The sequence below is a fragment of the Sclerotinia sclerotiorum genome, genomic scaffold (genome assembly GCF_000146945.2).
Source record: "Sclerotinia sclerotiorum 1980 UF-70 scaffold_18 genomic scaffold, whole genome shotgun sequence".
Classification (NCBI taxonomy): Eukaryota; Fungi; Ascomycota; class Leotiomycetes; order Helotiales; family Sclerotiniaceae; genus Sclerotinia; species Sclerotinia sclerotiorum.
This window is the reverse complement of record NW_001820818.1, coordinates 924,710-952,563: the sequence shown is the minus strand read 5'-3', so window position 1 is coordinate 952,563 and position 27,854 is coordinate 924,710. Positions and strand designations below refer to the sequence as shown.

General features: G+C 42.3%; 13 protein-coding genes across 13 annotated transcripts; 7 read left to right on the top strand and 6 right to left on the bottom strand.

Moving 5' to 3' along the window:
• Nucleotides 1–859: 859 nt before the first annotated feature.
• Nucleotides 860–1,657, top strand: SS1G_11692 (hypothetical protein; the record flags this gene model as incomplete). Its single annotated transcript, XM_001587649.1, has 2 exons — nt 860–979; nt 1,553–1,657. The coding sequence occupies 2 exons, from the start codon at nt 860–862 to the stop codon at nt 1,655–1,657; spliced, it is 225 nt and encodes a 74-aa protein (XP_001587699.1).
• Nucleotides 1,658–2,562: 905 nt separating this feature from the next.
• SS1G_11691 (predicted protein) lies at nt 2,563–4,590 on the top strand (the record flags this gene model as incomplete). Its single annotated transcript, XM_001587648.1, has 1 exon — nt 2,563–4,590. One exon carries the CDS (start codon nt 2,563–2,565, stop codon nt 4,588–4,590), a length of 2,028 nt encoding a protein of 675 aa, XP_001587698.1.
• Nucleotides 4,591–4,687: 97 nt separating this feature from the next.
• Nucleotides 4,688–5,618, bottom strand: SS1G_11690 (conserved hypothetical protein; the record flags this gene model as incomplete). Its single annotated transcript, XM_001587647.1, has 4 exons — nt 4,688–4,830; nt 4,880–5,298; nt 5,357–5,541; nt 5,595–5,618. The coding sequence occupies 4 exons, from the start codon at nt 5,616–5,618 to the stop codon at nt 4,688–4,690; spliced, it is 771 nt and encodes a 256-aa protein (XP_001587697.1).
• A 547-nt stretch (nt 5,619–6,165) lies between these two features.
• On the top strand, nt 6,166–7,918 carry SS1G_11689 (hypothetical protein; the record flags this gene model as incomplete). Its single annotated transcript, XM_001587646.1, has 2 exons — nt 6,166–6,241; nt 6,297–7,918. 2 exons carry the CDS (start codon nt 6,166–6,168, stop codon nt 7,916–7,918), a joined length of 1,698 nt encoding a protein of 565 aa, XP_001587696.1.
• A 624-nt stretch (nt 7,919–8,542) lies between these two features.
• SS1G_11688 (hypothetical protein) lies at nt 8,543–10,784 on the bottom strand (the record flags this gene model as incomplete). The annotated part of the gene is made up of 7 exons (XM_001587645.1): nt 8,543–8,751; nt 9,036–9,197; nt 9,260–9,353; nt 9,420–9,522; nt 9,624–9,879; nt 10,016–10,130; nt 10,470–10,784. The coding sequence occupies 7 exons, from the start codon at nt 10,782–10,784 to the stop codon at nt 8,543–8,545; spliced, it is 1,254 nt and encodes a 417-aa protein (XP_001587695.1).
• A 1,482-nt stretch (nt 10,785–12,266) lies between these two features.
• On the top strand, nt 12,267–13,088 carry SS1G_11687 (hypothetical protein; the record flags this gene model as incomplete). Its single annotated transcript, XM_001587644.1, has 2 exons — nt 12,267–12,447; nt 12,616–13,088. 2 exons carry the CDS (start codon nt 12,267–12,269, stop codon nt 13,086–13,088), a joined length of 654 nt encoding a protein of 217 aa, XP_001587694.1.
• A 702-nt stretch (nt 13,089–13,790) lies between these two features.
• SS1G_11686 (predicted protein) lies at nt 13,791–15,137 on the top strand (the record flags this gene model as incomplete). The annotated part of the gene is made up of 3 exons (XM_001587643.1): nt 13,791–14,238; nt 14,462–14,498; nt 14,594–15,137. 3 exons carry the CDS (start codon nt 13,791–13,793, stop codon nt 15,135–15,137), a joined length of 1,029 nt encoding a protein of 342 aa, XP_001587693.1.
• Nucleotides 15,138–15,554: 417 nt separating this feature from the next.
• On the bottom strand, nt 15,555–16,023 carry SS1G_11685 (predicted protein; the record flags this gene model as incomplete). Its single annotated transcript, XM_001587642.1, has 2 exons — nt 15,555–15,753; nt 15,917–16,023. 2 exons carry the CDS (start codon nt 16,021–16,023, stop codon nt 15,555–15,557), a joined length of 306 nt encoding a protein of 101 aa, XP_001587692.1.
• A 527-nt stretch (nt 16,024–16,550) lies between these two features.
• SS1G_11684 (predicted protein) lies at nt 16,551–17,843 on the top strand (the record flags this gene model as incomplete). Its single annotated transcript, XM_001587641.1, has 1 exon — nt 16,551–17,843. One exon carries the CDS (start codon nt 16,551–16,553, stop codon nt 17,841–17,843), a length of 1,293 nt encoding a protein of 430 aa, XP_001587691.1.
• A 1,849-nt stretch (nt 17,844–19,692) lies between these two features.
• On the bottom strand, nt 19,693–20,793 carry SS1G_11683 (predicted protein; the record flags this gene model as incomplete). Its single annotated transcript, XM_001587640.1, has 1 exon — nt 19,693–20,793. One exon carries the CDS (start codon nt 20,791–20,793, stop codon nt 19,693–19,695), a length of 1,101 nt encoding a protein of 366 aa, XP_001587690.1.
• Nucleotides 20,794–21,562: 769 nt separating this feature from the next.
• SS1G_11682 (hypothetical protein) lies at nt 21,563–23,679 on the bottom strand (the record flags this gene model as incomplete). Its single annotated transcript, XM_001587639.1, has 4 exons — nt 21,563–21,870; nt 22,126–22,468; nt 22,934–22,995; nt 23,400–23,679. The coding sequence occupies 4 exons, from the start codon at nt 23,677–23,679 to the stop codon at nt 21,563–21,565; spliced, it is 993 nt and encodes a 330-aa protein (XP_001587689.1).
• Nucleotides 23,680–24,360: 681 nt separating this feature from the next.
• Nucleotides 24,361–24,588, bottom strand: SS1G_11681 (hypothetical protein; the record flags this gene model as incomplete). The annotated part of the gene is made up of 1 exon (XM_001587638.1): nt 24,361–24,588. One exon carries the CDS (start codon nt 24,586–24,588, stop codon nt 24,361–24,363), a length of 228 nt encoding a protein of 75 aa, XP_001587688.1.
• A 1,864-nt stretch (nt 24,589–26,452) lies between these two features.
• SS1G_11680 (predicted protein) lies at nt 26,453–27,408 on the top strand (the record flags this gene model as incomplete). The annotated part of the gene is made up of 3 exons (XM_001587637.1): nt 26,453–26,712; nt 26,893–27,071; nt 27,248–27,408. The coding sequence occupies 3 exons, from the start codon at nt 26,453–26,455 to the stop codon at nt 27,406–27,408; spliced, it is 600 nt and encodes a 199-aa protein (XP_001587687.1).
• Nucleotides 27,409–27,854: the final 446 nt, after the last annotated feature.

Genomic DNA, 27,854 nt, shown 5'->3' with positions numbered 1-27,854 from the left:
AGTAGTTTCATAGTTTAGGAGCCTCGTGCTCAACTTAGTTATCAATTAGTTTACCTACATTCTACTTGATCTAGTAACGACTTCACTTCCAAGTGAATACCAGTGATAAAGTCTTAACCCATAACTACCAACCAGACGAAACCTTAGGCAGCCGCTGCCTCCAGTACAGTATCGTTACATTATCCCAGTTCGAAGTCGAATATATGATTTTCCCTTTTTTAATCATTCTCATTATTTTCTTCAATAATTACTCATATGTTGAATAGTTATAGTAATCATGTCTTGGTAAATTAAATTGGTGACAGTCAGTCTAATGTAGAGGAGAGAAAGAGAGGAAAGGTGTTACGACGACGTAACATTACCACCATCAGGTGACCAATTAGTTAATATGATCATGTGACAAGCGTCACCTGATCCGAAAGCCGACCGACTTCGTAGGAATCGATCGGTCCTGAAAATCGATCGGCCCTTCAAGAGTCGATCGACTTTCAGAACACAAAGGTCTATATAATGAAGATGGATTTCCTTTGTATAGAGCTTCGTGCTCAAGATCAATCATTTATTATACTCTACTATTAGTTACGAATTGCATATCATTATTGTCATTACTTAAGTCCCTGCTTGAGGCCTAGTTATAAACCACCTCGAGAGCCTAGAGCATTTCCACGTGATCTAGACTGCAAACCTCGTAACAACACGTGTTCCATGAGAGGCTCTCATTGCATTAATTGAATATGGGTGCTCACGTATCGTCACGTGATAACAACAAACACATTTTTCCATTGGCAACCTTCAAACATCAATTACCTCACGCGCGCATAGAATTCTTCATCCCATCACATTACAGAACTTTATCAAGATGGCACAGAGAATAGTCCCCGAGATGGCTCACTATTCACAACGGGCAGTATTAAAACCACGACCGGGTCTTGACCAGAGTGCATACCGCGTACCCGCTCCTTGGGAACGGGTTAAACCTGTAAGTCAGCATTATTTGCTTATAGCTGCCTATTTCGACGAAACATGGACGCGGAAAGTTCTTGCCGATGAGAAAATCGCGGTTCTCGCGAGGAGACATATATTCAACCCGCGATTTGAACCTATTATTCGAGAGAGAATTCCCAACAAATATGCTTTTCGTCTGGATTGGGTCTTGAAAGAGCTTGCGAATGAGCGATCTAGCTTCACGATGGATCCTTCTGAAGGCGAACCTGAATACAATATTCATGAAGAAAGCGAAATGGTTAGCATAAATGTCGAAAGAAAAAGAAACAGTGCATATATTCCGATAACCTCCCAGCCATTCGTTGAACTCAAGAGGTCTCTACTTCGCAAGATCGAAAAAGAATTTCCCCCGAGTAAGATCATTGGACAGAAGCCTGAAGGATGGTTGCGTGCTTGGTCGAACTTACCAGAAAGGCCATCAAAGCTTTTTTCATTCCCAACGAGAGGAGTTCCAAGTCACATTCTAAATGATCTAGAGGATCTTAGGGTCCGCTTGGAAACGATTGGCCCGGCTCGAGTTAATGGCTTCAAGCTGATGCACTTCAAGATCAAACCAGTTACAGAAGAGCACAAAGAAACGATCATCAAGTATTATCCATTCAAGGATTGTTTGGATGACTACCAAAATCGTCCCCTGTTTGATACAGTCTGATAAGATCTATGTTCAACATGAGGAATTTATAAACAACCTCTCTTCACCACCTGTCTTCTGACCTTCGGAGTTTCGCAATTAATTCTCCACATAATACTTCTGTGTTGCCTCAGAACAACCTCGAATGCCGAATTTGGTCACTCATTTAGTGGGTTATCTCCATCTGACTTCGAAGGGAGGATCGCAACAGTCATCTGGCAGTACTATTCCAATTATATCATCATAGGAGCTCAATTTTTCCACTAGTGGCATTAAGAAGAACCTTGGGTCGGTGCTCGACGCGCTCCCGGCTGGAATACTTTACATTATGATAGGTCGCTGTCGCTCTGCCTGATATACTCCTACCTCCAAAGAGTTTTGAGTGAGCTCTGAAAGGAGTTGCGTTGGTGGGGAGGTACCTTGGGGGCGATTGGGAGGGCCAGGTGCGTCCAGTTATATTAAACCAGGCTTCACCTCGAAATGAGGTTTGTCAACCGGAATGTATCTTCTTCGTGAAGAGTCTTATTAGTGCTCAGATAATGGAATGGGACGCGGCCTCATGATTGCGAATTCTACTAAATATGCACATGAAATTATTCCAAGGTACTCCTGTTTGTACGCTTATTCTGTATTTACGCGTGTTCTCCTTTATCATCGGAAGATGGACTGCCGGTTTTGGTATTAAACCTTTTTAACAATTCCTTTGTACTTATCTATGATCCGATCAAGGAATTCTTACTTTCTTTATTGAAACATTTTTCAGCCATTTTTTTCTTTCCTCGACTTCTCCATTTCCTACCGAGTTATTGAAAATTCCTCACCCTTCATGTGTCCATTACCTATACCTTTTTTGAATCAAGGGTAATACACACCGAAAATCAAATATTTAATCGGCGATCTTCCGCAACCGTTGAATAGACGACAAAATGCTTCCCCCCGATACGACCGACGGCAAAAGAATATGGCGAGAATATGAGGCCAGCAATTACTGTCAACACCAAAACCACGCCCATCCCGAAACACGTCCCCACTGCCCATGTTGGTCCAATTGGGTTTCTGACCGAGTAGTCAGTCTTGAAAAAGAGATAGATAGGGTACGGGGAGAGGTCAACTTCAATCCACAGGAAGATATGACGCATTTGCAAGAGGAATTGGAATCTGCACAGGCCAGGACAAGATCTCGAATTGCGCAAGAGACTCAGTATCGAGACGAGAGGGATAGACATTTTAATCGACTACTGGATATGCAGCGACAGATTCAAAGCTGTGCTGCCGATCTCGAAGCTGCCCGGGCCGGCCCAGGGCATAAAGTAGTTCTTAACAAAAACGTAACGCTTGAGGAACTCTTGAATGTAGTGCGCCGAGAATTATTATTCCGAGAGGAGAGAGAGCGAAGTGGTATTCCTCGAGAGGAAATTGAAGCTATACGTTCGGATTTGCATAAGCTCTGGCAACTTGCTGAAGCTGCTGCCGGGGTAATCGGTGTCCATCTCGAGCAAAGGGATCTCCTCACTATCCAAGGATATATTATTGCATCAGTGCAAATGATCCAAGCATTGCAGATGGAAATTCAGCAGAAGGATGTTAGTAGTGATTATGTCCTGTTTTTGCAGCAGCGAAACCGGGAGGGGGCAAGGGTGATCAACGAGATGGGTGAGCAACTGAGGGGTGTATGGCAAGGAAATATGCCTGGGATGGGAGTTGTACCCGGGAATTTCACCGCTGCGGTTGGAGCTGTCAATATAGCACCACCTATCGATTTCAAGTCATTCAAGGAACTTATATGGGGTATCTATCTTGGGCTTTTCAATTCGGAGCGAAACCTCACGACAATAATAATGGATCGACAGATGGAGCTACCAATATGGGAACCCGAGCCTATTCGTATTGATTCCGAGAATATAACTTGTCTGAATAAATGGGAGTTGTGTGCACAGCTTGTTCGGAGAGAAGTTGACCGCTTCTTGAGACGAGTGTGGCAACTTTGCTTATATATCCGCGAGATGAATATACCAGGCAGTCAGGATTATTGGAACGGGCCACACGATGATGACCATGGACGAGCAATACATGTGCACGACGCGATGAAAGCCGTTATAGGACGAGGACTTATCGCACAGTCGGAATTAAGAGCCAAACGACAATACATTGAACCAGCTACCGATGCCGCATACAAGACCGATCTCGAGGAACGTATTGATCGACGCTATCCCATCTACCGAGACCTACAAGCCTCGATTAACAATCTCACTCAAAGAATCATAATGTTTCGTCAAGTACCCCCATCATGGCCCGAGCAGCACGAACGAGACAACAGCGCCTTCTCACCTAAGAAGAGCTTCGATTTATTGGCCTTGATGCTTTCGCGTATCGAGATGGAGTATTTGAGCATCCGTTTGATCCAACTCATCCAAACGACGAATAATTGCTGGCACCTAATCCCTCGGGATGACCCCGAAATGGCCCGATATATGTCTAATGAGATGGTCCACGCACATGGCGTACAGGTAGCTTGTGAAGCGGAGTTAACACGACCATCTGAGATTGCGCCCGCACCTGCATATCCAGGGAAGATGCTACCGCCGCTCCCTGCCTATCAGCCATATGGAGATCAAATTATTCCTAAATCGACATACAATAACAATGGATACAATAACAACGATAATAACAACGATAATGGTGGCAAAATTGACAAGGATAAAAAAGATAACGAATCAAAAGTAAGAGGCAATATTAACGCTTTGGAGAAGGCCCTGGAGAATAAAAGTATCACCTTTCAGAGAATGGCAAGAAATAAAAAGGCAAATTTTGCGAATGCACTTAGCAACATCTCAGCGGATGAAAGATTACAGTTGGAGCTAAATAAGTTGCACGAATACAGGAAAATGCTGGAGGGGTTATATACCAGTAAAGGTAAAGGGAAGGTCGTCGATATCAAAGGTTACAAGAGATAATCTTGGAGGTCAAAGATGTGGCATTTGCCGTTTGCTGTTTGCTGACGTAGTGTCCATTATTGTTACATAGTCTGTACTTTAGACCATTGGGAAATATCTAGCTGGTTATTCGATCTCCGTCTGCGCCAGTCTCATCTCTAGCCAAATCATGTTCCTTCAATAAAGTCGTAATCTCATCCGCACCCCAGAGGTGGTGGTAAATTGTGCCATCCTTGTTCTTTCCTACTGTAGCAAACTCAACTGTCAAAACGTTAGCAAGGTCCTTCAAAATTCACACAAAACCACATACTCTTCTCGCTGCTCAACTTCGTAGAATCCATGGTTTTGCTCAACACCTTGACCGCCATTCCACAAGCCTCCTTTAGATCACAGTCCTCCTTGTAATCCTGCTTCAACAAACTCTGCGCACTAGCATTGTTTGCACCAACACTCGTAGCCTTCCATCCTCCATAGTTACCACTAGGATTACTTTGGTAAAGTTGGAACTCCCTCTGTGGATCGTAACCTGCATAGATGAATGAAACACCAAAAGGACGAAGACCACCATGCTGAGTATAACCTTGCTTCAAATCGCATAATCGACGCACGAGCTGTTCGCAAGGAATGTCTTCATTATAGGTAAGGAGGTATCGTTGAGCGGCTTGGCGGGCATAGTTGATGAGGATGTTAGCATCAGCTGTCATACCTGCTACTGCGCAAATCATGTTGCTGAAATATAATGTGTTAGTAGATTTTACTTCGGGAAGTCAACAGCTACCTGACATACTCGTTCAAAATGTAGAGCTTCTCGGCCGAAGTATCTTGCTCCAATAGCTTGCTAGTAACCTTTCTTTCTGCAGCCAATACAATTCCATCCTTTGCCAGGATCCCTAATGCGGTTCCTGCGTGAGAGATAGCTTCAAGAGCATATTCGACTTGGTAAAGACGTCCTTCTGGGGAGAAGATAGTCGTCTTCATGAAAATCAGCTGGATTTCTGAGGGACTAGTGATTAGATGGAGCTTACTCTTGAATCGTATCTTCTGGACATGATTGCGATTGATCGAAAAAGGTATGTGGTTGGGAGAGAGGGTATCAAGGAAATGCAGACGAGATATGAATACTCTGGATCTTGAGTACAAGAAGTTCAAGATGCCTCAAATATGGCTGTGGAATAATTGAAGTCAAATGTATCAACCTCTTTTCGTGGGCAGTGATGTTATATCTGCTGCATCGGTATTGTTATCGTATCCCCAAGCTCAACTGCAACCAACTTTCATATTGGAGCTCCAGGCACGACCCGAACTACGCGTAGTAGCTAGTGCGGAGCTTAGCGCCGGAATCTCTTAACTCTGTAACCTTATTGGCCTTACAGTGTCGTGTCACAGCCTCGTGTCACAGCCTCGTGTCACGGCCTCGTGATGTAGCCTCACACAACATTTGAGCCTTACATAAGGTTAACCATATTTCTGTGTCGGGGCCTTTTCCCAACGCGCTGTGCGAAATGCTGTTTCTACCACGATGAAATTTGAAGATATACACCTCAACGTATTTATTTGACGACTTGTACGACCACATACTGGTGTTATGCTAACGAAATGTTAAAATCAACCCACAAACCAACCCTTCCTCCTCCTTTACCACCAGGATGGGCTGAACACAAAGCACCCACAGGTGAGAAGTATTCCCTAACATGCCTACCACCGCATAGCATAGCTAATATGCAAAGGTCATTCTTACTACTACAATACTGAAACTAAACAATCTACGTATACGCGACCGGTACCAGTAGTAGTGCCTCATCCGCCAGCTCCAGATCCAACCCAGAGCTTCCTCCAATACCAGTCTGTTGGAAATTCAATACCAAGTGCTGGAACGAATTTCAACAAATTTGTTTCTCGAGATCAAGAGCAGGCCCAAGGTGGTAGAGGTGGTTTTCAGGGGCACCGAGGAGGTAGGGGCCCACATGATCGTGCGCGCGAAAGTCGACCACAGCCAAATGACAAACCGAAGTCGCGATTTCCTATTCCCGGATGTGAACCATGGGTTCTTGTACATACCAGGTACGGAAGAAGATTTGTTTACAATACTGAGAAGAACCAAAGTTTTTGGCGAATACCAGATAAACTCAAGGGTGGAATCCTGAAGCTTGATCAATTAAGAATCAAGGAAAAGGCAGAAGCACTCTTGAAGGAGAGAAATGCTGAAGGAATTCCTGAAATTTCTGGTCCTGCGCAAATGCCAGGTATGACGAAGTCTGCTGCCGAGACTCTGGTTCATGATGGAGAAGACAGTTCCGAATATGAAGAGGTAGAGATTACGGATGATGAAGAAGAAGATGGCCAGGAAAATCCATCGAAACGTCAACGAATCGAAGAGCTCGATCATGATGGCCCGGTGGAGTTCAATGAGGACGACATCGCATACCAACTTGCAGCTATGGGGCAAGAATATGGACTAGATCCAGGCGAATATGATGACGGCAACATGGATGAATGGGAACCAGGTGCAGAGGGATTAGAATTAACGTTTGAAGATTCGGCGGCCCTCTTCAAGGATTTGCTCAACGACTTTGGTATAAATCCCTATTGGCCATGGGAGAAATTGATTGAAGATGGGAAAATCGTGGAGGATACACGCTACACAGCTCTTACGAACATGAAATCGCGGCGCGACGTATGGGACGAATGGTCGAAGGAAAAGATTACACAACTTCGAGAATTACGCGCCAAAGAAGAAGAGAAGGATCCCAAGATTCCTTACTTGACCTTCTTACAAAAACACGCAACGCCGAAACTTTACTGGCCAGAATTCAAACGGAAATACAAAAAGGAAGCGGAAATGCGGGACGCATCCTTATTAGATAAAGACCGGGAAAAGCTGTACAGAGAACATATCAATCGACTGAAATTTCCACAATCGACTTTGAAATCGGATCTTTCCACGCTTCTCAAGTCTCAATCCCTGTCCACCTTGAATAATGCGACTCTTATCTCGCATTTACCTCCAGAGATACTTGGGGATATTCGATACATTTCCCTCGACGCATCCGTGAGGGATACTTTGATCGAAGCTTTCATCACCACTTTACCGCCTCCACCTGAGTCCGCCGCGTTAGAAGAAAACGAGGAAGCGACCAAGCAGAGATTAGAAAAAGAAAGAAGACAAAAGGCACTCGAGGAAAGAGAAAGAAGAGTGGCAGAAGAGAAACGGAAACAGCAAAAGGCTTTGGATTTTGGAAGGGAGAGGCTAAGGGATGGAGAGGCGGAAATCCATCGTGCTATGAATGTGTCCAAAAAAGGTCTCATGGGACATTTGAACGAAGGGGAGGTAGAGAAGCAGAGCTCGTGATATTGAAATTTCGAATAAATTATTTGAGAAAGCCGAAAATATTTAATACCTATATTATTGGTCTAATAAAAATGACATGCCAACAGTTTCGAAACATTTAGTTGATTCTTCACACAATGCTTTTGTTCTGGCTCTACATATTTCTAGTGTACCATATCCATCCACAACCATTGGATTTTATGATTTCTTACCATTCTTCTTTCTTAACTTCATTTACCGTTGCACTATAGGAATTATAGACAGTTTGGGAGGAGCTGCAGATGTAATTCTTCTACAAACAGTCTGTTTTGAGAGAACAAGAGAAGGTCAGTCGGTAAAGGTTTGGTAAATCTAGTCAGGGGTATAAGCGAGAATGACATTTCATGATGAGCCCATTTATGAACGCTCTGTGCTGGTTGTCGCCAAATTTTCCAGTCATGGACACAAGTATATGCACGTTGCAAGCTGAGTAATACATAAACACAGAGTTATGAGTGAGTATTTCCCCTTCAGAATCGCACCCAACTCGCTTCCAATTGTTTTCCTTTCCCCCCCATACCTTAGAACTACCTAAAGAATACCGCTCACATCAATCAACATCTATCTACCCATGCCTCTAATGAGACGAAAATTAATACCAGCATATCAGTACCTTGGAAAATCAATTGTAGCATCTGATATCGCTCTTCCGCCAACAGCTATCCTGAATTTCAGATTCGCCCCTCTATCGCCAAAGATAGTGTGAACCTGGAGGTAGAACAGATGAACCATCTTTTTCAGACGAGGGTTATACCTCGACTTGCTATTAACACCGTAGTTGAATTCCGCAGGAATCACAGAGCGGATCTGGCCGACTAGCTCAACGCCTTAATCTATTAGTATCGTGGAGTTTGTTGGTAGTCGCATCCCAGATGAGATTAACTTACCAGGGTCATCTATTCTTTCAAGTTGGGATCCATTCCGCAAGAGTAGATTCTGATCCTAAAGTGTTTGGCTTTTCCCGGGGTATATGTGAGGAAGCAGTTTTTTGAACACTGTGTCCCTTGAATGATAGGATCGCCCTAATAGCATGAGAGAGATCCAGAAAATGCTGATGAGAAAGAACACCTTACGTTAGAAAGACACCATTGTATCCGACCTTCACAGTATTTATCGTTGTCGAATTCACCAATAAATGCATGTTCCTCCCTATATTTACCCTCTCGAAACGGTAAAAAGATTTGGAACCCATAATGAATACGAGCGTACTTGAGACGAGGCGCAATTTCTTCCAGTCCTCGAATCGCAGCACCTCTCAAGACTACGGTTTGTCTGTTAATAATATCAGATAATGGCAGAGAGCAGAGTTCATGAATTACTTACGGACTCTTGGGGCATAGAAATTCAATCTCGCCATTAAAGCGACACCATATCGACAGCTTATCATAGAGATATTTCGAACTTCCGAGACCACCGACTAAAACCATACGCTACAGGCGAGTCAGGAAGAAATACAATGTAACAAATTGATATACCGGCTTACATGAATCTTAGCCTTTTTGTGTACTCTTACTTCAATCAACTGCCGCTGCAGTAGACCGATAATACTTTCGACGATGGGGTCAAATATAGATTCCATATCTTGTCTGAAAAAAAGTCAGCAAGCTATTAGGTAGCATACACTTGATCTGCTAAGCCCAGATCATATTCTCTGTGTGAACAGCTGAAAACGCAAATATGAGCTTACTTTGTAAGTACCACAAAATGTTCAAGGCTATTGTAATATTTCGAGTTAGGAAAATCGAGTCGCATTCGACTCAACTCGATATCTTGCCAACTTTCCATGTTGTAGCCAAACCTCTTCTTGGCATATTCCCATTGTGTCATGAAATCACCTCCTGGACCCTTCCCATAGTACTGCACACCTTTAAAAGCCCGACCAAAGCAATTGAATAACAACGCGTGTAGTCGACTGTCAAGGAAAGTTGACCCACACTTTGCACCTACAATTGCAGCTTGTTAGCTATCTTGTCAGTAAAGCTATCCAGTGATTTCCATCGTAATTTACGTGCGGTCTTTACTAGAGTATGGGAAATCTCTTGGCAAAGACACATCCTTGGATGAGTTTGGGATGCTCACCTGTCCCGACGCAAAGTTCCTCAAACTCCACATTCGGCACTACCATGGTTACTTTGTATGTGGAGATATCTACCGTTCCTCCTCCGAAATCACAGATCAAGAAATTGTCTCCTCCCTAAAGACATATTAGTGCGCCGTCTCCTCATCGAGTACTTTCAATTTTTGATAATTCGCCTGCACGGCATTCAAAGCTCCGGGTGCAGCAAGCTCTTTCAGTGTGGCAATACCAGCGGCTTCTGGCTCTGAAATTGTGTGCATCTGATATAGTGATCGGTTCCCCAAAACCAGCGTCTTTTGCGGCCTTGAGTATAGTATCTTTTGCTTCTTCGGACCAGATAGCAGGTAACGTGATCCAGAAGTCCATCGGAGTTATATCATAAGTTATAGCTGTAAGTCGATGCTTCATGATAGTGGAAAAGTGTGAATACATTTCCCGAAGAAAGTCAGTACAGACTTCCTTTGCATTTTGGAACTGTGGTAAAACCATAATCCCTTCGTTTTCGCCTATGACATGAGTCACGTCGTCGTATTGATTCGAGGGAGCATTTCTGTCTAGAAGGAGCTTTGTCCAGGTATAAGACTTGCATTTGTTGCTGAAGTCGAAGCCTATCTTGTTTGATCTCAGAGTTTTGTTCTCAACTAGATATGCAATCTTGGTTGGGATTTTCCGGCCTTCGTTTTCGTCGACGGCAACTGGCCACTCTGCTATGCAGACGACATCTTTAATGTCCTCACTAGTACTAAGAACATAACTAATTTCTAGAGACATCTGAGCAGAGTAAAATTTAAAAGCAATGACCGTGATAAATACCGGAGTATGTGGTTCCATAATCTATAGCTACTATAAGCTTATGAATTGGTTCAGCGCTAGCAGTGATTGGATGGCTGTTACTGTCTGTGGAACTGTTTGACGACATCATACAAAAATCAATACGGGTAAAAATCTCTGTTCGTTCAATGTGATGGGCTGGAAATTGCGCAGATGCAGGAAATTATATTGGAATTATTATTTTCATGACCCCCTTCACAGATTTTGGAACAGAACAATCTAGAGTACGTGGCTAGGCAATATCAATGTCTCTTTGAAGCGTGCGCATGGAGCAGGTCCTGTCACATTAGCGCGGCAAGGACGCAGCGTGAGAAATCTCTAGTATGGTTCAAGTATCCCGGGGAGATCACTACTGAATGTTTAGAGAAAAATCATTTTTATTGAAAAGAGAGGCTTCATTATAGTACCGAGTATACATATCATCGTGCTATTGACAAATGAATACAGGAGTCAAAAGTATGAGGAAACAGTAGGATTGGCATGTGCCGCATTTCCAGTATCGAAAATAAGAACAAGCGATCGAGCCCTCAACGAAATGACATGAAGCTAAATCGAACAAGACTCCAGTGTCTTCCCCATGAGCCAACTAGAAAACAACGGTTAATACGTTGGGTTCGACATTTGAGCCCACACCATCAGCTGTGGGAGATATTAAAACCTGTAACCAAAATTTGTCCAGAAGAAAGCAAAGTTGAAATTGCATCTGCGAACCTTCTGACACGAGACATCCTTGGCGATGACTTGGAAAAATGTTCCCATAGTAACGGATGGCAAGTAGCCTCCAAGCAAATCTTGACTAGGTTGACTACGACTCCACTAGAAGATCACAATCCTGATTCTTCACTAGGGCAGAAGTTATTCACAAATACGGAGGAAGCTATCTGCGAGATTGCCGATAACCCTTTGTTTAGTGGTGAAGGATTGAAAATCATGCAAACTCCTGATGCTCGCCGTCTGTCAACCCACTCGGAAACTGGCAAAGACTGCACGATATCACAGACACCACTTTACGGAAATACATATTCGAAAGTTCAACTTGGCCATCCACAACCTATTGTACATTCAATCCTACAGCGCCCGTACCGGGACAAAGCACAGTCTTCACCTGCTAATCCGCCACGTCCGAATTTACTAACAAATATTCATCACCGGAATTTATCCGGGAGTGCCGTATTTAGGAAGAACAAACGGATCAGGTTTCTAGGAGATGTGACTAAAAAGCGGAAGCGTCACCGAATGATGACTAGAATCCTGAAGAATGAAATCGTCAACCTACGAGAGAATGAAAAGAAGTTGCAGCAGCACTTTGAAGGGGAATTCACCCGGGTAGTACGTGCGCTGCAGGAAATATAGTTCAAAGGACTGAAACCAGGCGATTGGGCCGCCACTACAAATGGCGCTGTCAGAGACGATATCAGGGGCATGAATAGCGCGATAAGAGAATGTAGCACTGGTGCAGTCAACAAGAACGCTCAACTGCTCATTCAAGACACATGTCTAGGAGAACACTCAGAAGCGAAAAAGGAGTTGTGGCAAGAGCTTGCAAAAGTAATGGTATTTCAGGACACGGAACTTCCCAGAGGGTTGCATCCGGAAAAAGCAGGTAAACTTTTACTTACTGCCCTACTTTCACACAGCATATACTGGAGCATTTTTTCAGATCCTTTCTTTTTTCTTGGGGACAGTAGCTCAAGTCTGAATAGCTTCTATTCAATAGGACAATCATGTATGGTCGCACATTCTCATCCTATACTAGGACTAATAGATATAGGGACTAACGAAGCGGCCCACATATGGTGCTCTGATACCTTGAGACTCTTTTTCCCCGAATTCAAACACAATCACAAAGTCAAAAGCTCCAGGCTACTCATGCAAGCTTGCCTCGACAAAGTAGCAGATTCTTATGCAGAAGGGTTTGCTGCAAGTGCGGCTCGATATATTTTCAGACTAGACTCGTCGGACGTTATTAGCAAACTTCACAAAGTTTATCGACAGGCTGCGAATCTTTCTTACAACCTCTGGACCCGCAGAGTCCATCTTAAAATAACCACATTGGAAGGTCTGGACAAGATGTTCGACGACAAGGATCCGAAGACGATTCTTCATACTACGGTAACCGAAGATGAAGACAAGCTGACAGGCCAAGATATCACCATACTTGTGCACCCCCTAGTCGAAGCATACGGAACTGAACAAGCAGAGCATTTCGACCGCTCGCGGATATGGGGGCCAGCTGAGGTATAGTTGTACAAATCTTCGCCATGCGATTCTGAAGTTTGTGGCTCGGAATCACTATGAGGACAAAGTGTGGAAATGGTATGATAACACGGAGCAAAAATAATGGCATTCCTCTTTTGAAAGAATTCCTTGAAGAAAAAAGTAACGTTCACCGGAAAAAAACACGATTGGAATCCGTACTATTTATTCATAGACTCACACACGTTATTTCTTCATTTCATATTGAGTAGCGCACTACATTCTGGACGATGAGGACTATCAGACGAAATTGCAAATCAGCGATATTAAGTATGACTTCCTTTGTATTCATCATTATAGGGAAGGTACTATAAATAGAAACCATTTCCTATTGATGCTTTCGTGTAACCCATTATACAATCGTGTGAAAAAAAAAAACAACCGATAAACTTGTACTCCAGACAGAAATCAATTCAACCCATTTCATAAAGGAAATTGAGGAGAAGAAGAAGAGGATCTAGCGGCACAGTCTGCACACAGTATTACCAGTGTACTTTATTATCAACATTGAACCTAGCATTAATGACGGTTCCTACTCCGGACCCTCGGCCAACTACGAGTACAAAGAATATTTAATTCTTTGTTTGGGTATTTTCCATCTTCTAGCTCTTCAACAAGGAAATTAAAATATTGTGCTGTCAAGTTGATCGCTGAAATTAGCGCGCGATAACAGACTTGAAAACAATCATCATGGAAGCAAAAATTTCTCAACTCCAAAAAACGCTCAGGCAGAAAGATGAGGTGATAAAAAGAGTTCAAGAAGAGCTTATAAATAAGTACTATGTATCACGCGAAACTTGGGAACCAATGGATAATATTCCAGGCAAGTTCCAGGATCTTAGATATGCCATCCGTCAATGGTGTTCGGCACAGGCTAAAAAAGAATATAAATTTGATCTGAAGGGGAACGAACGGGAATTATTCCTTCAAGAATTAGCAGAAATTTTGCTTCTCGAAGGAGCAGATCAGCGAGAATTTCCAAAAGCACTACTTAATGATGGCAACCTTAGAACGAGAGTAATTCTCGAAGGCCTCTTTGCACACCATCTATTTTCAGCATTTTTCCCCGACCCTTTCTTCTTCCTAGGACAGCAAATCTCTAAGGGTCTCAACGAAATTTTGTCATTAGCTGCATCATGTACGTCCTGGAAGGTTCTCACTGATTATTTAAAAAATAACTAAATTCTATAGGGAGCCTACGTGAAGCTCATAGTTGGCGTGCGGAAACTTTGAGGCTCCTCTTCCCACAAAGCACTGATTTCAATGCTACAACAGTGAAAACGCAGATAGAAAAACTCACTCATAAAGCAGCCGTTATTGCAGCCAAAGAATTTGCGGAAGTTCAGCGCGCCATATCATAGATGAAAAGTCGGGAAGCTTTAAAGGATTGGAAGATGTGTATGTTCAGGCTGCCGAGCTTTCGTATAGGCTCCGGACTCAAAAGAATACATGAAGCTCTCTACCGGATTCGTTTTCTTAAGTAGGCCATTCAGAAAGGCTGACGAAAATCACACCAATGAGGGTTCTAATCGTGACCACCGCAAAATGAATATACACCATAGTTGTAACTATGACGGTGAAGAAAATCAACCAGTCTCCATGGTTGTGCACCCTCTGATTGAGGCATTTGGCCGCGCCCCAACTGGACCAGACGAGAGATGGAAATATTTTCAAGAAGCGAAGATTTGGTCAAAGCTCGAGGTCCGGCTGGATATTCCTGAGCCGGGAGAGCCTGGGAAAAAGAAATCAACTCTTGTCTCGCAACGAGTCGACTCCTCAAAGTTAGAACCGCCGAAACAGCTAGGTGCAAGGTTACTGAAAGGCCTGGAGCCCACTACTTCGTTAGAGCTTGTTAAACCTTACATAGATGAATTTTCGGACACACTGAGACCTTTGGTAGATGGGTTACGCAAGGAAATAATGCAACTTGAGGACAAATGCGACGAGAAGGATGTGTCTATTAGCTCCTGGCAGGCCAAAGCAGAGGATATACAAAAGGAAAGAGATCAATTGAGGATTCAGAAGGAAGCTATGTGACTGGAACTAAAGCGCCTCGGACAGAAGGGGAATGATACCTAATGAGATGGTAGAAGTACGAATATATATGTGCGAAGACATCGAGCGAAACATGGAAAAATAACAGCCAAAAGAGCCTCAGCCACAGTGAAAGGTAGAGCTAGCTACTTTGACGGATAAGGGATGCTCTGTGCCTTTGTCTTTCTGCCTTTCTGCCTTTTGTGAAGAGTTGGCTGGATGGATGTGTTTGTGTAGAACTTATTGATAATCTGAAAGCGATAGGTTAAGAACTTTTATCGGGTTTCACGACGCGGGGGAGGCACGTGACTCGCTCGGATGTGCCAATAGATATTGGACAACAATTTTGCACCCCAGATCTCAAGGGGCTTGGTATTTTACTATTTTGCATGGTAGTGGGGGAGTGGATTTGTTAGTGAATTAAATGTCCGTGGAAGAAAATGAGGGTTTGAAAGCAAGGTCGACGCGATGAGCGTGAAGAATTTGGAAGAGTGCGAAACAGAAGTGATCAGGATATAGTTTACCTAGTTTGCCATCTGGAGAGAAACTTTCAGCAAATGGGTAGAGCAAATGCTCATACTTTTGGATGGTTTGACGACAATAACTCTCGGTACTAGTACTGGGACTGGTAAAAGTCATGGCATTAGCATGGGCAGGAAGTGGATGTGATGAAGTGTGAAATCCGCCTGGTACTCTGAATTGTTGACGTTCAGTAATCCAATCAAATGTATCTTATGAGCGGAGGGTGTATCCTGAAAATGTTGAGTTGAATAGGTACTTACAACATACCCCTGGTAATACCTACCATTGCAAAACTGTCGAATGATTGTTTTAGCAGCACAGCCTGTGGCGACTTTTGAGGACAAACGATTAATAGCTGTTGAGACATGTGTATTACTACAATCTACTTTCTAATGTTTCTTTTGAAAATGACAATTTAAATCTAATCCAATCATTGGGGCCCATTCCATCCCGTATTTTTCTGCCCATGTCATATTCGTGAATTCACCATCCGGAGGCACAAGACAGAATCAACATGAAAAATGAGAATGATTATTATCACTTGCGTGGTCATTCACATATGTTCAAGCTTCACCTAATCATCAGCTATTGACTTATGAGCTCTCAACTCCAAGATCTTGCATTGATACCAAGTTGGTAATAGGAAAGGCTCTTTCCTTCCAAGAGAGCCTGTACCTTCTCTGTGTCCAACCTTGCTATAATGTCTCTTTCTTTCTTCAACAAGGTTACTTACAGAGAGATTATCGATCCTCCATATTAGCCCCCTTGGACCTACCCTTAAGAGAATCACTTTCGAGCAACCTCCGAGGAGCAGTGACGTGCTATATATCTTCCTCGAACTCAATCCTGTCTACCATAAAGCATAAGGACTAATTATACTTAACTATTAGAGAGATGTCACTCTTCCATGGTATCTATTCTTCTTCCGCTCCACAGAATATAGGTATCACCATATACGATTCATCCACACAGAATCGTGCATTTAGATATGTCGTCCCACAAACATCGCCATGGCATCACCCCACACTTCCAGAGATTCGACCCTTTTCTGTAAATCTCCATATCCTAATCGACGATAAACAAAACCTCCGTTACTACATTCTCCGACCTCCGCCTGAGAAAGAGCCGTTCGACGCCGATCATTTACCGACGATATCTAGTGTTACAAACATTCGCGACCTAGCTAGGCTCGATCCAGCAGCTAAAGCTGTCGTTAGAGAAGTTCATAATGCTTTAGGGATGCAGAAGTTATGGGATTTCAAGAATGGATTGTGCTACACTCTCTTTACAGCTCGATTTGCATCAGATGCTTTTCATTCAACTAGCGCCCTCAGCTCAACCACGGCGTCCGCTATGTCTCGTCACTCGGAATCTTTGCAGACAAATCCATATGTGATACGACCTGCCGATGAACTACCTCAGGTACTAGCAAGTGGCGATATATATCCTCTTGCATACGGATCGCACTCATTGGACGTTCCATTCAACGAGTTACAGTTTAAGAAGGTCAGCACTGAAATCTATGGCTGGTACATGTACAGTTGGCCCTGGCTTGCCAATGTTCGTGCAAAGATGTCTGTGCGTGTTAAAGCACAGAAAGATTGTCAAATACTGGCTCAACAGTGCCGTTGGAGGAACGGAGGTTGGTTACTTGATCATCATATTCAGCAATTTTATTTTCCCAGGTTATGTTTTGCTGCTTCCTCACTTTACTCTGGCGTAGCGACCAATTCAGCCGACGATGACTCTGTGATCTCTGCAAATCCACAAGATTATATCGAGGGTCCCTGGATCGTAGATGGCCTTTATAAACGCGCTCGTACTGCGCTCTGCCGTAAATACCTCATGGAATTTCCTTGGTTCGAACTCTCAAGTCTGAAACGTAAAGTTGAATATGACATAGGCTTCTTGCACATGGCGTGGCTATTAGTTGGATATCCGTACATGAAAAGCAACGACAAGGAGGGTATCCATGTGGAAACATTGCAGGATAAAGAGATAATTACATTTTACAATGCGGATATGTATGATTTGGTTAGTTGTTGGCCTGATGAGAGTGAGTATATGGGAAAGGAAGGCCGATTGCAGAAGAGGATGGAAAAGTGTCGTCTGCACGTCGATGTGAACTTTGTCGCTATGCCCCGGAGTTGGAGACAGTTGATGAGCTTTGGTGATGAGTTATTATGAATTTTTCTCGTTCGAGATTCACAAATAATAGAACATTGCGTACAAGCATAGGGGGACGACATGAATCACAACAAACGTCAGGAAAAAATGACACGATGACGACGATAGAGCTTCTTGGAGAGACCGTGGTAAACTTTGAGAAATGGATGCTGGGCGGCAGGAATTAATTTGGGTAAATTTGCTGGAACATGGAACTTACAATGCTTATTTTCAATAAAGTTTCATGAAAGTGTCCTGGTGGTCTTATATTTTCATAGAATAAGAATATTGGTTTGGAGACTTCCGCCCCAACCGTTCTTGGAACAGTAGATATATATATATATAAATAATACACTATAAACCCTTTGTTTTTTACTTGGGCCATCCATATTTCAACTCCCCTCTCCCTTCTCCGCTTCCACAATCTTAGCTCCTGGCTCTACTTGAAAGTATATAGTGAGACATCAAAGAAAGGCCCTCGTTCATTTAAACATTTCTCTTCCACTTCCATAATCTCACACTAATTCCAAGAATAAGGAAGGAATCAGGTGAGCCGTGTCGAACTGGGGAGGGAGGATGAATAATCTTGTGGTGTGTACTAATATGAATTGATATCTCAACCCATTACATTAGTTAATAATCATACAAAAATTGAGGAAGCGCCGAAGGAATATTAGAAGACTTTGATATTCTGTCATTGATACAATCTAGAGCTCTGATGCTTTTCTAGCTTCGGATTAGCTATATCACCACCCATTGATACATTGTGCATTATAAATATTGTTTCATTAATTTGTGGTTAATTATGAGTTTTATAAGCAATATTAAGGTCATCATTAAGATAAATAACGTTAAGGTTAGTCTTTCTCCTGTGGTCAATTTCACAGGTCGTCCTTAGAATTTCTCGATTATAGGGGATAGTTACCTACTTAGTATATATCCTACATTAAGATGAGGGTAATGAAAATGAACAAGAGTACGCGAAGGAATTAAATCAGAATTTAGAAGTCTGTATGTTGGGTGTTGGTGGGTAAGTTAATTAGGTGATTATCTCTAAAAAAGACATCGCTTATCATGATTCATGCCCCTGAATAGTGGATCAACGCTCAAGCACGTCCGTCTGGACATCTATAGTATGTTCGTCAAACATGTAAAGAACGGGATTTACGGGAGGAAAATCCAAAGAATGCAAAGAGCCAGAGTTTCCAGATAAATAGACTTAGCCTACTCTTTTCCTACCCTTCTCTTTGAAACTTCATTCAGTCTAATCCTTCTTCAGCATATGTTTTCCTTCATCTACCATCCCTTTATTTGTCATAAGCAAGGCGCTCTGCTCCCCAGTTTGCAGACGGGAGCGTGCACTGCGGTAGCTTCCAAATTGCTATCTATTCATGATTTCATATGACACAATGGTTTAGCCTTGCAAGCTACCATTTCATGTACCTGGTAATTAGGTCGAGCCATATTATTTTCAAATTTAGATCATTGAGAAAATGAAGGATCTAGCTTCCATATAATCTCCATCGAGCTGGTCCATACAGAGATATGCAGTACCGATTCAAGAAAGCCCGTAAACTGTAAATCTACATAGATGATTCAAATTCCCACACATGTAGCAGTCATGGCATTGCAAGAAAAATCAATATCGGCATCTAATTAACATATAGCTGTCAAATCTTGAGTCTCAAAAAGATTGGCAAATAGAATTCATTTTCGCTGTAGTGGTATCCAGAATGATGCACACCAAAATTTCGCGGCTCAAGTCTTCCCTGGACGAGCATACAAGTAACGCCTTGCTGAAATCTGCTTCCTGAACCAAATTTATCCACACTTAACCAAAGCACATTATATACCCAGAATTGACATATATTTAAACATCAAGTTTCTTCTCCTGTTCAGTAGGAGTAGCCATCTCATCTGCCCAGTCGCCAGCTCCAACGAACGGAGAATTGAGAACGGATTTCGTAGTTTTTGATGTTGTTGTAGTGGGCAATGATGGGAAGTCCTCTAGCGCAGGTACAGTTTGTGTTTGTTGTGCTGAACCACCTCTTCCACCCCTTCCGTTACCCCTTCCCCTTCCTCTTCCGCGCCCAGATCCCCGTCCTTTATTATCATCATAAATGTATGAAGACATATCATCTTCCGGCGCATCATTAAACCTACTACCAGCCAAGCCACCCCGACCTCTAATAACTCCACCATGACCACCTCTAACATATTGCGAGCTCCTTCCTTTATTGTCCTCGAAATCTTTCTCATCCTTGCCCTCGTCCCACTCCCTCCCACCCATAGCCTTTAGCTTTCTCTCTCTATTCTTCATTCTCTCACCTTCCATTACTCTACCTCTCTCGATCTCTTCTTTTCTCTTGCGCTTTTCTTCTTTTTCCTTTTCCGCATAACCCTCTCGATCTTTTTCACTCTTCCGGAACGACTCGGCCTTTTCTGCATTTATGATCTTCATTCGCTCGAGCTTTGCTGTCAATTCTTCCTCGGTGAGCTTTTTATGTGAGGGACCGCCAGTCAAAGAACGATCCCCTCGAACTGACAGTATAGATTTTTGTTGTGGTTGTGATTCGACAGGAGATTGTACTGGTGGAGAGGTCGAAGGCGCGACTTGGACTTGTTCAGTTGCGGATTCGGCAGGTTGAGATTGATTGGCGACAGGCACCGGGTCTTGAGACGCATATCTGGATGATTTCAGACCATTATTTGATGTACCACCTCGACCTCCCCTTCCGCCTCGTCTTCTATCCGTGCCTCGTTCCCGCTGATTTCTATGATTATGGTTGTTTGAAGGTCCTGTTGATGAAGATAATTGTGCGCCATTGGTGTGAACATATGTTTCTGCTGTAGGCGACAGTTTTGAGACGGATTGAATTGGTGCCTCTTCTATGACTGTAGGTTCCGACGCAGGCTCGAATTCATCGCCGAAGAGATCATCGTCTTCTCTTGATTGCGCAAACTCATCCATGTTGAATATGAACTGGTGGGGTTAAAGGAAATTATTGGGATTGTTGACTGCTTTTCGAGAGTGTTGCGAACAATATGATAGATTTCCTAGTCGTGCGCTGTACTCTAGAATGCGTGAATACCTTGTATATACTATCGTATACTTTGAAACTATTGTTGGTGGTGAACAATCCAACCGTATGCGTAAGAGAGTTTTCATCACAAGGTGGGATAATCGGTTAAATGTCGGTCTCCGGATTAATAATATTCCATGGCAACGGTGACAGGACAGGGTCAATGAGCATGAAGCGAGGGTAAGGTTAAGGGGAAAAGACAACTAACTGCATTATGATCTATCACCATGTAAAAGGCAGGAACCTTCGATGCATCTGGGCAGCGGAGCAACAACCTTGGATACTGTAGTAGTCAGCTATCTAAGGAATGTTTACAAACTCACTCGCGGAATGAATTATAGTAACCGTGCACAGCCGTTGTTCCCGTTGGTTAGAACCACACCAAACAATCTCTTGCCTTATTTTAGATTATCAAGATATCCTATCTGATATCATTATAACTAATCAAAATCTGTATATATTTGTCAATTATACACGGAAATTTCAATATTCTATATTCTCATCTCTTGAATAAAATTATAACATAATAAGCTTTCTTTTAACGTGGTTTATCAGTAACCGGAACATATCAGTAACCGGAACACTTTTACCTCAATTACCCATATTCCATTAAAATAAAATTACAACACCATAAATTAGGATTGAATTATATACAATCTAAAGATCAACTAATGCTGGATCGAACTGACAAGTTCGTGCATTATGTAAAGTACTACCGCATTTGCTACATTGTTGTATAGTAGCTTGCCTCCTTGCTGAAGAATTATCATTTGTATATTCGTCGCGTTGTATCTGATCTTCTACATTCTCTTGTTCTAATATACCATGCCTATCTTCTATTGAAAGTGCTCTTCTTTTTCGTATTAAAGCTTTTCTAGCTCTCCGGCGTTTACTAAGTGCTTCATTTGCTTTGCGGAGACTATGAACCTCAGCAGTTAAAAGCGTATTCGCATGAGCTAGGAGCTCTGTACCCTTAGCTAAAGCTGCAACTGTTTCAAATATTGGAGTAGGTGAGCTCCCTTGATGCCGAGCAATATGACTTTTCACTAAAGTGGATTGGGAAAGAGCTTCAGTTGGATTGTGAGGTGTTTGAGATTGCCATATATCAGGATCGGCTGATATTGATCTATTTGATGGAGTTCTTATTCGAATATCTAGCTTTGAAAGTACAATTTCCGGATTAAATGGGATTAGCCCAGCTCCGCGGAACCTAGCTTTACCATTTGATATAGATATTGCTTCGATATATGCAGCTTTGAAGGTTTGAAAGAACTCGGTTTTGGTAATATGAGTGATATGCGCCTTGATAAAGTTCTCGATTTGTCGATTATATGAACGCTTTAAAGGACCAAAACAATCGATATTGAGTGGTTGAGTTAAATGCGAAGAATGAGGTGGTAAACTAAGTAATATAATGTTGTGTTTCTTGCAGTATTCCTGAAATGCTGGCGATTTATGACTTTCATGCCCATCAAGCACTAGCATTCGATATCTACCCATTTTCCTACTTTCAGTATGCTTGTTGAAGTGCTTAATCCATTCAATACCTGTCTCATCATCTGTCTATCCATTGGTAGTAGGTTTAATAAGCCAATCATATAGTAAATCGCCTTCGGTATATCAATTTGAGAGATGGTATTCGCCTTTTACTATCAAAAACGGAGGTATATTATGACCTTCTCCATCAACACAAATAATCGCTGTAGCCCATTCTCGATTGCCTAATTGTATAGCTTTGCTTTTTCCATGTCGATCAGCTTTAGTAACTACTATATATAATGATATTTGTCCCATCATAAAGCCTGTCTCATCGAAGTTGTAGAAATCGCAGTCTAGAATACCATATTTGGCCCGCATATTCGACACTAATCGAAACTGTGTGAACGAAGTGAATGACTTCAATTCAATTACTACTGTAATAAAGAACTAAGCGAACGCGAAAGAGACTAGCTCTTTTAGTAAGTCTATATAAGACTTACTACTTTCAATATGTAGCTAGCTCTTTAGACAGAATACAATTAGACATACAGGACCTACATAATCCGTGGGTGCTACGTCTTCCGTATCCTTCTCGTACCAACAGAAACCATCTTTCAATAAGCTCTGAATCTTCGCAAAGAGCTCTTTGAAAGTTATAAACACAATTAAAACGCGTCTTTAATTCTGTATATCGTTTCACAAAGCGATGAGCCCAGAGCTTTCCAACTGTTGACCTCCTGGGATCTTGGCAGCATATGCATATATATTGCATGATGCATATAAGGAGCAAACAAAACTCAACTTTTAATTCATTCTTTCCTTTTTGGTATACTGTTTGTTTGCTTTCAATATTTTGATTTCAAAGCACTTTAATTCCGAAGGCTGAATACCTAACCTGATTCCTTCATTTTTTTTTAATATATACTCGCAGCTTAACTGCTTAGCTAGAGAATCAATCAATTCAATCTGATGCTCTTTCTGGTCTCAATAAACCCAATACCAACCTTCTTCGCACCCCGCGTTTCGAGTATATAATTCGCCATATCTTCCACATCACTTATTCGAGGACTAAACCCTCTCTCGTCCATATCAATTATATATTGAAAAAGCGATTTCTCCTCTAATTCCGTCATTTTACAATGTATTGATCGAGATCCAGCTTTCGGCGTTCGACCGGCTATTCTGTAGGTAAGGGTAGTATGCGGTATATTATAGATTTTAGCAGCTCTTCGCACACTTAGTTTTTTGGATGAAGCAATAGCTTGAATGGCTAGATTAATTTGCGACTCTTGCATATTGATTTGAAAGGTTGAATATGGATTTATCGCGTGTTAAAGTTGAGAGGTGGTAATTGAGGTAAAAGTGTTCCGGTTACTGATATGTTCCAGTTACTGATAAACCACGTTAAAAAGTTCTTGATTTTCGCTTATTATTTTACCAATAAATTTATATCCTCTACACTGTCACACTCAAGAATACTGGGCAAAGTATCTTGTATTAGAAAATACTAAGCTAAGGAGAAAAGAAGAAGGAAAACAAGAGTAGAGATTGATTGATTGATTGATTGTGTTTATCGTCATAGGCCGTAGGCCCACGCGCCTTGGCGCGTGATAACCTTAGCCATCTATTCCAGTTTTGGACAAATGACGCTCAGAGGAGAAGCCTCTGAGTGGTTTACTAGCTAGCTAGGGGGAGTATTTATATACAATTTAAAGGGGGCTAGGGCAGGGTTTACATGATTGCCTTCGCAGGGGGGGTTTGAGCCGGTAGGCCTTTTGGGGTTGTAATTGTGGTCATCCTCGTCCACTAGATCACTGGCTCTTGATCTCTCTCCCTTCCCCTCATACTATTAAAACATTGTACTCGAAAACCCTTCATCCCTGATCCCCTTCCCGATACCATCAATCCAATTACTCCTTATATACCAGAACGTACTGTAATCGCCCACCGTCAGGATTGCCTCGTCCTCATTCTGATCATCCTGCCAATAGAAAGCTTATGAAGGAGCACCAATCCTCATATAGCGTAACTATAGCATGCACAGGTAGTGGCTTGTACGGGTGTCCCGATTCCGTAAGTAGCATACCTCCGCTGAATGAGAGCAGAGTAAGTTTCGTCATCAGCTCAGGTCCTTCAACAGTACTCCTCCGGTGTTCCCGTATGGAAGGTATATAAATTGTTGTCGTTTCAGTCGTGTCGATCATGGGAGGTATACAGTATATAACATATACGCGTCAAAGATGTCGAGTTGTACTATATGTTCCAGAGGAGTCTCACTTTTAAGAAGTGAGATGATTTCGTGGCGTATTGTCGTAGATGATGGTGTTGTCCTCTGTTTCGTAATAAAGGTAGTGTTGTAGAGAGCGCATTTCGATAATGCAACTGTCAAAAAACCGCAAACGGGTAAAAACGTCGTGATCGGGCGCCTCTTCCTCTTCCAATTACCACGACTCCATCAAATAACTCAAACTTAGCTCTGCAGACTCTCATAAGAGAGCTGGAGGTTCGTAGGATGCACCGCGTACAGGTGTTGAGTCTTCGCATCCCTAACAAGAGTAGAGAGTTTTCCTGTGATTAAATACAAACGGGGCATGTCACGTGACCCGGAGGTATGGGGCGTCACATACACCAGTGTTATTCTCCCAATTGAATTCAAAAGTCTATAATAAATAAATTTTTGATATAATTCAAATGAAAAGGAATAAATTGAAATAAAAATATTGATACATTATTAAATCTCGTGATATAAAACGTTTAAGTGTTTTGTGAGTTTTGGTGTGATGTTGATGTACGACGAACGGCTGTGCGCAAGTACTGTAGACCGTGTTGTCTATGAAGGCCGTGGGGGAGGTTGGCATTAGTGTGACGGAAATCCCTGCTTTCCTCCCACCCTTATTATATAAGAAACCTCAGGTACATTAACCATGTCCACACATGATACGATTACTCGGGATTAGTATGCGATTTAGGTGACCTGAGGATCAGATTCGGACAAGTACTAGGTATCAATGGTTATTGGTAAAGTAAGATCATTGGAGGGATAAATATGAATTCTTTTTGCCTAGCCATTACGGCTAGGCCATTCATTTGTGTATATATAGAGTAGCTATCCCCATCTACAGGTGCTCTTCACCTGTAGATTCTAAGTTAAATACAATTGCTGGTCTATAAACACCCTTTTGGTCACAATTAGCTAGAAACAATCCTTTTCTGATTCTTATTATCTGAATATAAATGGTAGTTAAAGTGTGATATGATTTTTAGATTTCGAGTAATTTTCTTTTGTCAAAATTGAGTAATTCGGCGTCGGTAAATTTTGTAAGGCCCATGGTGTCACGATTCACAATCGCAGGATGAGTGTCAGGTAGAAAGTAGGATCACGTGATGTACTAGCCAGCTAACACTGCTAGCAGTCAGGAAATCGATAGTATATAGTCAGAATAGTTTCATAGTCTAGGAGCTTCGTGCTCAACTTAGTTATCAATTAGTTTACCTACATTCTACTTGATCTAGTAACGACTTCACTTCCAAGTGAAGACCAGTGATAAAGCCTTAACCCACAACTACCAACCAGACGAAACCTCAGGCAGCCGCTGCCTCCGGTACAGTATCGTTACAGTGACTTGCTCTTTTAGTAAGATGATTATCATTCTTATCTACAAGCGTAATATAAATCAAGTACTGTGTGAATGACAATTTTCATCATAAGAGGGGCTGCCTCTGGGCTTTTATTTATTGTTTCATAGTCCCCATTTTTTGAGTATATTGCATGCCCACGTTTTCCCCGTTTCCCCGGGTTCCCCACGATTTTTGGTCAATTTTCCTCAGCTAGATAGGAATCTACATCATTGGAAAATTGTATGTTTACTGTATGGGACGGACTAATTCTATGGATTAAGCTACGGTATATGCGGAAGGTAGGAGCTTGGGTAGAAGGGGAGTCTGGTAGATGGGGAAGGTGCAGTGGGTGTGCTTCCCTTTTTGTGTCCTGAAGCATGGGCCTTGCAGACACAGGGTCTGGAGGGATAGGGATACTTGGTTAAGATGATGTGAGTATGTGAGTAAGTGATGAGCCGAGTTAGCCATGAACTCTCTCAAGTGACAAGGAGAAGAGAGAAAAGGGAAGAGGGAAAAGGGGATGCGTTCGAAGGTTTTGGACTACCTCAACCTGGATATCCTTTGAAGAGATCTAGCTTCATAATTGACACTAAAGAGTTAAAACCTTACAGGCATAAGGATAATGTGCTAATGCAGTTGGAAGAATTACTCTGGACAAATGACGAGATATCAAAATTATTAAACAGAGCTATCTTCAATCCCATCACAGAGTAGTAGCAGATATGTCAGGTTAACATTATCAATGATGCAGACGCTAGCGTTTAGTTATCACTAAACATGCCCCTTTTTCGTACTGAGATTGATTCACCTACCGTTTCCTTCAGGAGAGGCTTCAGCCAAACCCGCTCAGCAATGACAAAATTGAGATGGAGAGGCTGAATGTTAAACAGTAAGAATGCCTCAAGGTCTAGTAACGCAAAAGGTAAGACCCTGAAATTGGAGATTTTTGCATCATTCTACCGCATCCACATCGCAAAGACAATACATCGTCAACCCGGTGCGATGATTTCTTTCCGTCTTGCTGGCAAAAGGGATACCTGGACAGCTTTCAGTGGAAGCGTGATCGCATGTACACTGTATTTGAGATACCAGTGACGTTCAGTAGAGGCTGCCAAGTCACGCAAATGTAAGCGTTGATATAATTTCTATGCACTTACAAGTCATGGCTCGATTCGAGATATCCCATATCGATTGAGTAGCCTTTGATGTCCACGTGACCACCGAAATTATGGCAATATTGAACAGTACCTTGTGACCGAACATGGTGTGGGAAGACGAAACTGCTTCCAGATCGATGTGGCCAGAGAAAATTGAAAATTCCGCGACTGGCAATCTTCGTTGCTTTGCGGCGAGTAGGAATTGATGATCATTGGTGTAAAGGAAGCAATGCGGTAGCTATAGGGTGAGAGAAAGAACCTTTCTTCGATCCTCAAATTTTTAGAGAAAAGAGGCAAAAATTCAACGCGGAATAATATTCTCTTGGTACAGTGTTAAAGTTGTGTTGTTTAGACGTTTGGTAAGGAAAGCCTTAGTCAGCCGGGAAGCATCCCTTGAAGTCACAGCCACGGAATATCATTTTACCGGCACCGATTCATTTTCCGCGCTAGTAATTTTAGCAGCCATCATCATATCGCCATCGATTAAAAAAGTTGTTGAATATCCAGTAAACAGTTGTTTAATAACCACTAAAACCTCCTCTACGTCGCAGAAGTTCTTACAATTTAACGGCACCCATATCCTGAACACCTTAATTCTAACTTTTATCTGCGACAACTTCAAGGCGTCGAGGTTTTCACAGCCGGAACATTGAGTGGGAAGAAAAGAGTGAAAAGTCCACTGCAAAACTATACAA